Below are 13690 nucleotides of genomic sequence, written 5' to 3' on the forward strand. Positions count from 1 at the left end.
AAGTGCTTGGGAGAATACAACAGAATTAGTATATATGATTCCTGCCCTCAGGAATCATACAGGAAGGAGGAAGAAGCAGCATGGCCTAATGGATAGAGCCCAGGCCTGGGAACTCAGAGCTGGACTCTAATCTCAGCTCCACGACTTGTCTGCAGTGTGACCTCAGGGAAGTCATTTCATTTGTCTGTGCCTCAGTTACCTCATCTGTAAAGTGGGGTTTAAGACTGTGAGCCCCATGTGGGATGTGGACTGGGTCCAACCTGATCAGCGTGTGACTGTCCCAGCGTTTAGTACGGTGCCTGGCACGTAGTAATCGCTTAACAAATTCCATTTAAAAAAATGAAGGAATAGGTGATATATACTTGAATTAGTGCTTATTGCATGCCCTGGGATGCCCCTTCCTCTTGGACATTCAATTAAGAGAGACAGTCTGCTCTAGTGAAAAGGGTGAGGGACTGAGAGTTAGGAGAACAGAAGTGTCATCTGAATAAATTAAAGCAAAAGACTTAAAGCATTCAAGAGAATATGGTGGACAAGGAGAAAAATCCATCAACTAGTAAAGTAAAACAAAGCAACCCAAAAAGGTATCTCAGGATGAAAGTGCATCCCAGTAAATGTAAAACATAAAACCATCACAGGGAACACTCCTGCACAAATCAAGTGGCCTAAGTGCTGAATTCAATACCACAGGAGATGTTTGAAAAACTTACCGCTGCAGGATGGTTCAAAGGAATCGATAATTTGATAGCTTAGTTTAGTACCAAAAATTCTCACTCAGAACATTTACCAGGTTGGATAGCATACTAGTTAGGCATTTTTAAAGTCCAAATGGAAATCATATAACTGGGGCTGTAGGGGTTCTTATTTCGGAAAACAACACTGACGTTTAGGATCTTTGTGAGGCAGGGTTTGGGCCATATTTTAGCCTTCCTCTCAAGACAAGGTTGTAAGACAGATGGTGCTTGCACCCACTGCAGTTCATTGGGTGATGTTCAGACGAAACACAGGAAACAATGGTAGTGCATTCACATCCAACCCAGGTTCCTTCCCCATCTTTTTAGAGAGGTAGCCCAATGTGGAATGGCCTTTTCTTTTCCCTGGATCATTCTAGCCTTTCCAGAGTACTTCTGCTCTCTCTTCTTTTCCCCTTTTCTTTTAACCTGGAAATCCCCCCTCCGCCCCAAACCTCCCCCCACACACCCTATGGAACCATCTCATTTCCATGGAAAGTGTTTATTTGCCAAGGTTCTGCACCGTCATCATCATCAATCGTATTTATTGAGCGCTTACTGTGTGCAGAGCACTGTACTAAGTGCTTGGGAAGTACAAATTGGCAACATATAGAGACATATAGAGACAGTCCCTACCCAACAGTGGGCTCACAGTCTAAAAGAACACCAGGAACACAGTGTCCAAAATGCAATGTCAGAAAGATTGGGAGAGGAATGAGGTGCTTGTCTCCTGTTGTCATCTAGGTAGAGAGCATGTTTATGGAGCCCCAGACAAAATCACATGGAACCGCTGCCAGCCACATGGATGGAGAAGCAGCGTGGTTTAATGGATAGAGTTCGGGTCTGGGAACCAGATGGACATGGGTTTTAATCTCGACTCTGCCACTGTGTGACCTGCTGTGTGATCTGCTGTGTGACCTTGAGCAAGTTACTTCCCTTCTCCGTGCCTCATGGGGATAATAGGAATTGTGGTCTTTGTTAAGGGCTTACTGTGTGTCAGGCACTGTATTAAGCGCCGAGGTGGGTACAAGCAAATTGGTGGGACACAGCCCCTGGCCCACTTGGGGCTCCCGGTCTCAATCCCCATTTTGCAGGTGAGGTAACTGAGGCACAGAGGAAGTGAAGTAACGTGCCCAAGGTCACACAGCAGACAAGTAGCGAGAAGCAGCGTGGCTCAGTGGAAAGAGCCCGGGCTTTGGAGTCAGAGGTCATGGGTTCAAATCCTGGCTCCGCCGCTTGTCAGCTGTGTGACCTTGGGCAAGTCACTTCACTTCTCTGGGCCTCAGTTCCCTCATCTGGAAAGTGGGATTAAGACTGTGAGCCCCCCGTGGGACAATCTGATCACCTTTTAACCTCCCCAGCGCTTAGAACAGTGCCTTGCACATAGTAAGCGCTTAATAAATGATATCATTATTATTATTATTATCAAGTAGCGGAGCCAGGATTGGAAGCCGTGACCTTCCGACTCCCAGGCCCATGCTCTATTTACTACGCCATGCTGAATAATAATAATAATAATAATAATGATAATAATAATGTTGGTATTTAAGTGCTTACTATGTGCAAGGCACTGTTCTAAGCACTGGGGTAGATACAAGGTAATCAGGTTGTCCCACATGGGACTCACAGTCTTCATCCCCATGTTACAGAAGAGGGAACTGAGGCCCAGAGAAGTTAAGTGACTTGTCCAAAGTCGCACAGCTGACAAGTGGCAGAGCCGGGATTTGAACCCACGACCTCTGACTCCAAAGCCCGGGCTCTTTCCACTGAGCCATGCCTGTGAGCCCCATGTGGGATAGGGACTGTGGCCAACCTGATTAGTTTGTATCTACTCCAGTGCTTAGAACAGTGGCTGGCACATGGTAAGTGCTTAACAAGTACCATAATTATTATTAATTATTGTACTGGTTCTGAAGGAGGTAGGATACGGGACTGGAGAGCTGGTGGTCTGAGCTGCTACTGCAGTTTAGCGATGCTTCTCATCACTGATTATGTTTTTGCAATTTGGGTCAGGAGATATGTCTCTCAGAAACAAAAATAGTTGCTTTTTCATCTCGGGGCTTGTTTTCCCATCCTTGAATTCAGAGCTTCCCTTCCACCTCAGGCACCAGAACGCACCCATGAGAGTGCTCACATTAGCTTGGTTCATTTCCCTAGGCTCCCCTTTTTCCTCATTAGGCTAGCATCAGTGCTGTAGAGAAGATTATTTCTGCACAGGAGAGTGTAGTTATTGGAAAAGCTCTGATGTCTTAGAGAATCTGTTACAGGAGGTCATCTGTAGCATCTGAGAAATTGGGCACTTAGAACTGAACTTTTTGGAGTCATCATCATCATCAATCGTATTTATTGAGCGCTTACTGTGTGCAGAGCACTGTACTAAGCGCTTGGGAAGTACAAGTTGGCAACATATAGAGACAGTCCCTACCCAACAGTGGGCTCACAGTCTAAAAGGGGGAAACAGAGAACAAAACCAAACATACTAACAAAATAAAATAAATAGAATAGATATGTACAAGTGTATGAGTTCATATAACACAAGGCTCCTGAAACATGAGCCAAGAGGTGCACTATTGTCACAGCCTTTTTCCCTTCTCTGCTCTCACTCCCTCTCTCCTCTCCCTCTCACCCAACCAACACCCCCGCCAAAACACTCTCTTATTTTGGTTAGAATTTCTCAGGGTGAGCCCAAAATGTCATAGGCTTCTCTCCTTTGAACCTAATTAGAGGTAGAATTGCCCAAAATACCACTTCCCTGGAAAGGATTCTGAAATGATCCTGGTTCCCTCTCCTGAATCAGCATCCTGCTGTTCTAATCAGGACGCCAGTGTTTATTTTGTCACATGTCCTACTGAAGGATTTTGACGTTACCTCTGCCGAGTAAGCTGTTATTGCCCTTCCAGCCTGAGAAGACTTTTTCTTTAAACAGCCATTTTTTCACTCACTTCTGTGTAAAAAAAAGTATCCAGATGACCATGTATTTGTTATAAACTTGCATCAGCTGCTTTTCTCAGTGGTATTGGTTAAGTGCTTACTGTTTGCCAGACACTGTCCTAAACACTGGGGCAGATACAAGCTAATCAGGTTGGACGTCATCCGTATCCCACATGGGGCTCACAGTCTTAATCCCCATTTTACAGATGAGGTATCAGGCACAGAGAAGTGAAGTGATTTGCCCAAGGTCACCCAGTTGACAAGTGGTGGGCCCAGGATTAGAATCCAAGTCCTTAGTGGAGTACAGTAATTTAATCAGTCAGGTGTGCAGCGTGGCTCGGTGGAAAGAGCCCGGGCTTTGGAGCCTGAGGTCATGGGTTCAAAGCCCGGCTCCGCCAATTGTCAGCTGTGTGACTTTGGGCAAGTCACTTCACTTCTCCAGGCCTCAGTTCCCTCATCTGTAAAATGGGGATGAAGACTGTGAGCCCCCTGTGGGACAACCTGATCGCCTTGTAACCTCCCCAGTGCTTAGAACAGTGCTTTGCACTTAGTAAGTGCTTAATAAATGCCATTATTATTATTATTACTTACTGAGCACTTCCTGTGTGCAGAGTACTATTCTAAGTGCTTGAGAGAGTAGAATACAACAGAGTTGGTAGACATGTTCCCCACCCACCATTATTTCAAGCAATTTAAAGTCAGGTCAATTTCTTCTACAGTATATCAACTTTGTCTTTTACCTTTGAAAACCCTGTTCCATTTTGTGTCTTTCTCCCTGTCCTCCTCACCCCTGTTCTCTAATGCTGTTGAGTGTTTAATTCCCTTAGTTTGCATGCAGTCTCCAAAATACGTTCTCAAGGTAACGTGGTCATATTTTGGGCAGCCTGTCTGTTGCCATTTAATGAGTGGTATTTATTGCGTGCAGAGCATTGCGCTAAGCTTTTGGGACAGTACAGCACGACAGAGCTAGTAGCCACATTCCCTGCCCACCGGGAGCTTATAGTCTGCGGTCTGTTTTCATGTTGGGGCAAGACTGTGGAATCAGTAACCACCCCATGGAACAGGCTGCCTTCAGTGTGGCCCACTGAGTGCAGCACATGTCCCGACAACAGCGTTACCCAGTTCACATGTTCATAGTTCATACCAGTGCCACCTGTTCAGAGCAGATGGTAAACTGCCACAGATCAAGTGAGCTCTAAAATGCTGCCGATGCTCTATTCAGAGTCTTTTTGGTGAAGTGCAGTAATCCCACACAATCTGTTTGTAACTGGTTCCCATAATTGTTATCATTCACAAGATCCCTTTTCAGAATGGTAGGTGAAGCAGACAGCAGGGGTAGGTGAAGGGATACACCCTCCCCTCTCTACGTGACTCAAGGGTATGCCCTGAACCCACAGACACAGATCCTTTTTGGGAGGCGGGGGAGGAAGGAGAGACTGAGATGAGACTGAGCCCCTTCCTTCCTCTCCCCCTCGTCCCCCTCTTCATCCCCCCCATCTTACCTCCTTCCCTTCCCCACAGCACCTGTATATATGTATATATGTTTGTACATATTTATTACTCTATTTATTTATTTATTTTACTTGTACATATCTATTCTATTTATTTTATTTTGTTAGTATGTTTGGTTTTGTTCTCTGTCTCCCACTTTTAGACTGTGAGCCCACTGTTGGGTAGGGACTGTCTCTATATGTTGCCAATTTGTACTTCCCAAGTGCTTAGTACAGTGCTCTACACATAGTAAGCGCTCAATAAATACGATTGATGATGATGATGATGATGATGTCTGAGACAGGATGTAAATTTGTCAGAGGTACTGATATTTTGTCCCTAGGCATTAGAGTGGCTGCCCAGCAGTTCACCAGACTAGTCCTCCAGGAGTTTTCTTGCCACAGTCAGAGACAGAAGAGTAGGCGGGGAGCACTAGCCTGACCCAGGAATGGTACTGTTTACCATCTGAGACTCCTGTTGCTGACTCAAAGTAACTCCTTTGAAAATAGCGATCAAATCTATTCCCTGGGGCCTGAAGCCAAAAATGGGCTGGCCGGGATTTGACACTCAGCATTTGTGTGGGTTTCCCAGCCTTCCCAGGAGGATTCAGTCCCCAGTCCCCTCTCCTGCTCCCCAGCCCCACCCTCTTTCAGCCTTCAAATTTTGGTTAAAGGATTTTAGGGAAATCGTAGGAAAGTCACTGTGACCCCAGGAAGATTTCCCATTTCTTTCCTATCTTCTCAAAAGCACCTTTTCTTCATTCAGGGGTCACTAACGAAAGAGGAAATAGTAGCCTTAAAAACCCTGGGTTCCCCCAGTTCTCTGGAAGGAGCAAGTGAATCCATTCCCAGGATCTTTAACAGATGCCTAGCTAGCTTGTTCATTTCCTCCCTGCTTTCACTCCCTCACTGGGATTTTCTGCAGGAGATAAGGGAACACAAAGTCTAGTCCTTCACATCAATGAGTAATCTGAGATGGAGAGAGCAGAGCTATTGCCTTCCCTTTGCCTTCCTAGGTTTTAGCATCTCCCTGCACTCACCCCATGGCCAGAAGTAGGGCCAGACATCCCCTCTGAACTCAGTAACTCTGGGCTTCGAACCGATGCTGAAAGTAAAAATAAATTGCTAGCGGGCTTGGGGTTCTAATCCCGACTCCGCCACTTGTCAGCTGTGTGACTTTGGGCAAGTCACTTAACTTTTCTGTGCCTCAGTTACCTCATCTGTAAAATGGGGGTTAAGATTGTGAGCCCCACGTGGGACAACCTGATCTCCTTGTACCCCCACCCAGTACTTAGAACAGTGCTTTGCACATAGTAAGTGCTTAATAATAATAATAATAATAATAATGATGGCATTTGTTAAGCGCTTACTATGTGCAGAGCACTGTTCTAAGCGCTGGGGGGATACGAGGTGATCAAGTTGTCCCACGTGGGGGGTCACAGTCTTAATTCCCATTTTACAGATGAGGGAACTGAGGCTCAGAGAAGTTAAGTGACTTGCCCAAGGTCACACAGCAGACATGTGGCGGAGCCGGGATTCGAACCCATGACCTCTGACTTCAAAGCCCGGGCTCTTTCCACTGAGCCACGCTGCTTCTCTCTGCTTCCACACTGCTTAACAAATACAATCATTATTGTTATTATTATTATTAATCCTAGAGGCCCCTGGCACTCCTGCAGCCGTGGGTTTTCAGGGCTGGAGGTGGCCAGAAGTCACTGAAGGAGACACAAAGCACACAGACCACGGTCTTGGAGTGAAGGAAAATGGGAGAAGCAGGGCTGGAGCCAAAGGAGCCGGGGGAAGCTCCAGGGTCACAACCCCTCCCAGACCTGCCCCTACTTGCTGCCGTAGAATGGGTATCCATTCCAGGACCTTGTCTCATACTGGACCCGAGTTCAGGGTGGTTCTGGCTTCCCTCCGGCCCCGCTAGAAGCAGAAGCAAGCTAAAAACAGGTGTTGCCAATCTCCAGCTCAGGGCCAGAAACTCTGAATATCTAGTTTCTGATGCAGAAAAATTGGAAAATGGGGAATCAGAGGTGGTTTCCTTTTTAGAAACCACGAATCACCTCCTAACCCCAGTCAGAAGTCTGAATCAGCTGCTGATTCATATCCCCATGATCACCAGCGTGCATGTACTAAGAAGGGGGAGTCCATTTAGTTCCTTAAATAGCCTTAAGGCACAAATTGTCTACTGGTCCTTGTAGAGCCCTGGGCTGTTTGTTTCAAACGCTTTGAGACAAAGCGTTCTTCAGATGCACTTGGAGCCTTTGATACTACAGGTTAGGACATGGTGCAGCCCGAGGGTATCTCTGCTGGAATTGGAGTGTCAGAGGAAATCATATCCGGAATCGTATCTGGAATCAGTGGGGTACAGGCACCTCTGATGAGGAGTGCCTGCAAAACACAGTCCCAGAGAATAGCTGTTTATTACATTCTCAAGGAACAGGCCAGGGATTTTGCATACTAAATCAGGATTTAGGGAAGTGGCTAGTTGGTCAGGGAAAAGATGAAGAGGAATGGAAAAAACAATGCTGTTTTTTTTTTGTTTGGTTTTTTAATGGCATTTGTTAAGCACTTACCATGGTCCAGGCCCTGTTGTAAGCACTGGGATAAATACAAGCTAATCAGGACAGTCACAGTGCCTGTCCCACGTGGGGCTCACAGTCTCAATCCCCATTTTACAGAGAAGGCCTTGGCCTTGCCCAAGGTCACACAGCAGACATGTGGAACAGCTGGGGTTATATATGGCTGGAGGACATATATTCTGATTATTTTGGAATACAGAATAAATTTCAGGTAGGTTTTATTCTTAAGATATCCTAGAACAGAGCAGTGTGAGGCCAATACAGTAGTCCACCTGTTCAGCTGAATCACTCCTAACATCTTAGAATGTAATAATAATAATAACAATTATTACTCTATTTATTTATTTTACTTGTACATATCTATTCTATTTATTTTATTTTGTTAGTATGTTTGGTTTTGTTCTCTGTCTCCCCCTTTTAGACTGTGAACCCACTGTTGGGTAGGGACTGTCTCTATATGTTGCCATCTTGTACTTCCCAAGCGCTTAGTACAGTGCTCTGCACACAGTAAGCGCTCAATAAATAAGATTGATTGATTGAATGAATTAATAATAATGGTATTGTTAAGCACTTACTATGTACAAAGCACTGTTATAAGCCCTGAGGTAGATACAAGTTAATCAGGTTGGAAAAAGCCCTGTCTCACATGGGGCTCACACTCTTAGTCCCCATTTTACAGATGAGGTAACTGAGGCCCAGAGAAGTTAAGTGACTTGCCCAAAGTCACCCAGCACACATAATAATAATAATGATGGCATTTATTAAGCACTTACTATGTGCAAAGCAGTTTTCTAAGCGCTGGGAAGGTTACAAGGTGATCAGGTTGTCCCTCGGGGGGCTCACAGTCTTAATCTCCATTTTACAGATAGGGAACTGAGGCCCAGAGAAGTTAAGTGACTTGCCCAAAGTCACACAGCTGACAATTGGTGGAGCCAGAATTTGCACCTCTGACTCCAAAGCCTGGGCTCTTTCCTCTGAGCCACTCTGTGGCAGAACCAGAATTAGAACCCAAGTCCTTCTGACTCACAGACCTGTGCTCTATCCACTAAGCCATGCAGCTTCTCATGTGTTGGAGGAAACAATGCATAATAATAAGGCTGTCCTAGCTTTTATTTTGTCGAAAAAAATAAAATCAGTTGTTTTTACCTCCATTTCAACACCTCTCCTGAGAAACAGCCTCTCAAACATTGTCCTTTTTTGTAGTCCCTTTAACCTGTGAGTTTTGGTTGATACCCATATACATTTATTCAAGTTTTGATATGGAATAAATGGCTATTAAATGAATAAGATAGCTATGCAGGCTTGTGCTCTTATGTAGTCATGTATGTTCTGGGATGGGTGCCTCCTCTCTGATCTCCCATCCTCCTGTCTCTCCCCACTTGAATCTATACTTCACGCTGCTGCCCGGATCATCTTTGTGCAGAAACGCTCTGGGCATGTTACTCCCCTCCTCAAAAATCTCCAGTGTCTGCCAATCAACCTACGCATCAGGCAAAAACTCCTCACTCTCGGCTTCAAGGCTCTCCATCACCTCGCCCCCTCCTACCTCACCTCCCTTCTCTCCTTCTCCAGCCCAGCCCGCACCCTCCGCTCCTCTGCCGCTAACCTCCTCACTGTACCTCGCTCTCACTTGTTCCGCCGTCGACCCCCGGCCCACGTCCTCCCCCTGGCCTGGAATGCCCTCCCTCTGCCCATCCGCCAAGCTAGCTCTCTTCCTCCCTTCAAAGCCCTACTGAGAGCTCACCTCCTCCAGGAGGCCTTCCCACACTGAGCCCCCTCCTTCCTGTCCCCCTCCCTACCTCCTTCCCCTCCCCACAGCACCTGTATATATGTTTGTACAGATTTATTACTCTATTTTACTTGTACATATTTACTATTCTATTTATTTTATTATGTTAATATGTTTTGTTTTGTTGTCTGTCTCCCCCTTCTAGACTGTGAGCCCACTGTTGGGTAGGGACCGTCTCTAGATGTTGCCAACTTGTACTTCCCAAGCGCTTAGTACAGTGCTCTGCCCACAGTAAGCGCTCAATAAATACAGTTGACTGAATGAATGACTGAATCAGTATTTTAAAATGTCACCAAAAATGGAAGAATGAAAGAAAGAATGAATGAATATAAGTACCCTGGTAAGCGGATTTGAAATCAGTCAATCAATCAATCGTATTTATTGAGCGCTTACTGTGTGCAGAGCACTGTACTAAGCGCTTGGGAAGTACAAGTTGGCAACATATAGAGACAGTCCATACCCAACAGTGGGCTCGCAGTCTGAAAAAAGTTATATAGCTTTAGGTTTGAGGGACTAAGGATCCATTGAACTTCTGTCTGCAAGCTGCTTCTTTCTGGCTTTGTTTCCAGGTTGACACTATGGAAGTGATGCGGCATCCGGAGGAAACCACTAACATGAAGAGACAAACTGTAGCTTCTTACTTCCGGGTATGCTGTAGTGTGATCTCCTAAATGTGTTTGTGGGAGACTTCTAGAAAATTGGGCACTTTTCATTCAAGAAGAAAATAATAATTGCGGTATTCATTAAGCTCTAACGTGGAGTAAATAAATTGCCCCATCATAGCACCAAGCTAAGCCAGCGTGGTCCATGTTGACCACTTAGATTTTCCCAGTTTCCTTTGGCCCAGTCCTGCCCTGGTGCCTTAAGATCTCAAGATGAAAAGTGTTCTAGAAAAAGTAATCTTCCGTTCTTATCACCATATGTCCTGTGCCTTCCCAGCTCAGGGTAAGGAGTCTCCTAGCCTGAGGGAAGGCTTTCTTCAAGGCCAGAGCTCTAGTTGCAATATTCAATCAATCAATCAATCAATCATACTTATTGAGCGCTTACTATGTGCAGAGCACTGTACTAAGCACTTGGGAAGTACAAATTGGCAACATATAGAGACAGTCCCTACCCAACATTGGGCTCACAGTCTAAAAGAGGGAGACAGAGGAAAAAAAAAAAAACCAAACATTCTGGGGTCTCTCATTTCTTGCTTCTCCTGGTAGTATTCGTTGATGGACCTGCTCTCCAAGATGGTCATCGGGCAGCCTCATTTTGTCCGCTGCATCAAGCCCAATGATGACCGCGAGGCCATGAAGTTCTCTCAGGAGAGGGTATTGGTTCAGCTACGCTACACTGGCATCCTGGAAACTGTCAGCATCCGACGCCAGGGATACTCTCACCGCATCCTCTTTGAAGAGTTTGTGAAAAGGTAGGCCCAGTGCCACGGGCACAGGATTCGGCCTCCCCAGCTCCTTTTCATCTATGCCCATTCAACATTTGGCTGTAAGAGACAAAAGGGGAAGGGGTTCCAGACCCTGAGCAGATCAAGCTGTATTGCCCCTCTGGGCATAAGAAATGGAGGGGAGGATTCCAGGGAGTGTTTGCCCCTAGATTCTGATGCCACCTCTGTTTCATAGTCCATTCCCCCTTCCGTTTTCCTTGGAGTGTGTATGTGTGTTTGTAAGGAGAGAGAGAGAAAATGAATGTGCAAACACACATGGCAATGGATGGAATTTTACACAGGCTTCCTGCAAAACCTCCTTGCAGAGCATTGTTAATCTGAGGATGTCCAGAGATCAAAAATCAAACCCTGGCACAAAAACAACCACACCCCATCAGATACTCCCCTGGCTTTCTTTTGCATCCACTTGCCAGTTTGTGCCAAATCTCAACTTTCTGATCCCTAATCCAGAGTTCTAAAGTAGCAATCATTGACAAGGGGAACCAGAATTTGAGGAGTCCACTCTCAGTTCCCCAAACCCATCCACCCACCCCCACCTCTTCAAATGAAATAGCAGGAAATACCGAACCCTTGTACCGTACACCTCTGAGGTTGAACAGGAGAAGCCGAAGCCTTTTCTTAGTGGGGCCTTTGAACTGATTTTAAAATTCAGGGGTGGAACCAGAAAATGGAATATTTAACTGAGAAATGTGACGAGTCAAGTATTTTTAGGCACTAAATAGCTTGAATACATAAAAATATTGAAGAAAACAGGTCAAATGCTAAACAGATTATTACTTCTTTGTTCATAATCAGAAAGCCATTAGACAAGTATGAACAAGAGTTTCAAAATGTCAGTAAGTCTGAGGATATCAAAGATTTTTCTGAGCCAGCAAGTTAATTGGTATTTTGATCCTTTTGAGCAACTTAACAACAAAATGGATGAGCTAGCAGTTTTTCTCCCTTGATGTCATTAAACAAATAGGTGTGCTTCTTATCTTCCTGTTCAATAGTGCTATTTTGTAAACTCTTAGCAGGAAATATGCAGACAAAACAATCAAAGGCAGGGAACAGAGCCATTCAGGGTTTATAAGAGGGGGTAAATAAAAGATAAAGTCTTGTTTAATGTGACTCTTTGCCTTTTTGTGTTTGCCTTTATTGTGGACTCTAGCCAGCAGGAACAGGCTTAGAAGGTCGAGGCGCTGAATTGTGCTGTGGGATTAGGGAGCTCCTAGTTGAAAAGGTTCTAGAGAGACCCTGAGTCACCCCAACTTTCAGTGCCCCCGTTTTTTATTGGCATTGGCAGAGTTAACCTTAAAGATCCTCCTTGGCATTTCTGGCAGCATTGCCTAGACCAGCCTTTCCCTCCCTGTTGGGGACAGTTCCTCTGTACGATGATTTGAAGGCTGTGTCTTTCTGCACCGCCCCATAGCCTGGTACGCCCAGCAGGAAAGGAGCTTCCTCCTTAGAGGTGTTCTGTGGGGTCAGGCATCATGGAGATCCCACTTCCCGCTCCTGCCTGCGCAGTCTGTCGTGGCAGAAATTCACAAATGGAACCAGCATTTCAGGAAAGTATAGAAAGCATACACCCGTGTGTCTAGATAATATGGGAAAGCAAATGTACAAATTGTAAACACCGTGGCTATCAGGACCTGCATATGTGTAGCGTATTTATTTCATGGGTGTACAGCATCTGTGAGAGAAGCGGCGTGGCTCAGTAGGAAAGAGCACGGGCTTTGGAGTCAGAGGTCATGGGTTCAAATCTCGGCTCTGCCAATTGTCAGCTGTGTGACTTTGGGCAAGTCACTTCACTTCTCTGGGCCTCAGTGACCTCATCTGTAAAATGGGGATTAAGACTGTGAGCCCCCCTTGGGACAACCTGATCACCTTGTAACCTCCCCAGCGCTTAGAACAGTGCTTTGGACATAGTAAGCGCTTAATAAATGCCATCATTATTATTATCTGTGTCTTATGCCTACTCATATAGCATGATAATGCACACTAAATATCCTTAAAAATTGAGCCTTAATTCATTTAAGAATCAAAACTGGCCCATATTCACCTTTGGCCACATTCACATTTTTACCGGAAGCAATCAGCCTGGTCATTATTACCCGTTGGTCTATTATTGCCGCAACCCTGTCTATCTAGTTCCTTTTGTTTAAAGATAGTTTTTAAATAATGGACCACTCTGAATGCTCTTTTTGTATGCAGGCCCCGGCTTTTATTAATGTTAATAGTGGTAGACACACACACCTTCTGAGTGGAGTAGCCCCAGCTTTGATCTCAGCTTTCATTTTTCACTAGACAGAAAATCTCAAACAAGAGTCCTTTTCCACTAAGCAGGGCAAGAAGCATCTTCCATCTCCCCCTAACACCACAATGAACCAGAGCCCGGAACATGATTACACCGTATTTTGTTCATTCTGCCATACTCTAAAATGTAACCATTTACTTTGAATTCGTGTATTTTCAACCATTTCTTTATACATATAAAATAAATCCCATTTCGCTTCCCCTACTTTTTTTTATCATCATTAATTTTAAAGAATACGTCCTACTCCCTTCCCTTGAACTTCATAACTTAGACTTGGGGGATTTCCAGAGGGAAAAGGGATTCTCTTTCATGTGGGTTCTAATACACAATAATCCTAGGACTGTTTGGGTTTTGCTTAATGTGTACACTATCTGAAATTTCCCCAGTGCAGGTACTTTCTTTGGTTTTCTTTTCCCATGTC

General features: G+C 45.1%; 1 protein-coding gene across 1 annotated transcript in view; it reads left to right on the forward strand.

Annotated features, from left to right (window-relative positions):
* MYO3B (myosin IIIB) overlaps nucleotides 1-13690 on the forward strand; it is a 304584-nt gene that overhangs the window by 162854 nt on the left and 128040 nt on the right. The window contains exons 23-24 of the mRNA XM_038751211.1: nucleotides 10096-10173; nucleotides 10735-10940. Coding sequence (XP_038607139.1) covers nucleotides 10096-10173; nucleotides 10735-10940 — 284 coding nt within the window. The remainder of the gene's footprint in view (nucleotides 1-10095; nucleotides 10174-10734; nucleotides 10941-13690) is intronic.

This window comes from Tachyglossus aculeatus, chromosome 9 (genome assembly GCF_015852505.1).
Source record: "Tachyglossus aculeatus isolate mTacAcu1 chromosome 9, mTacAcu1.pri, whole genome shotgun sequence".
Lineage (NCBI taxonomy): Eukaryota > Metazoa > Chordata > Mammalia > Monotremata > Tachyglossidae > Tachyglossus > Tachyglossus aculeatus.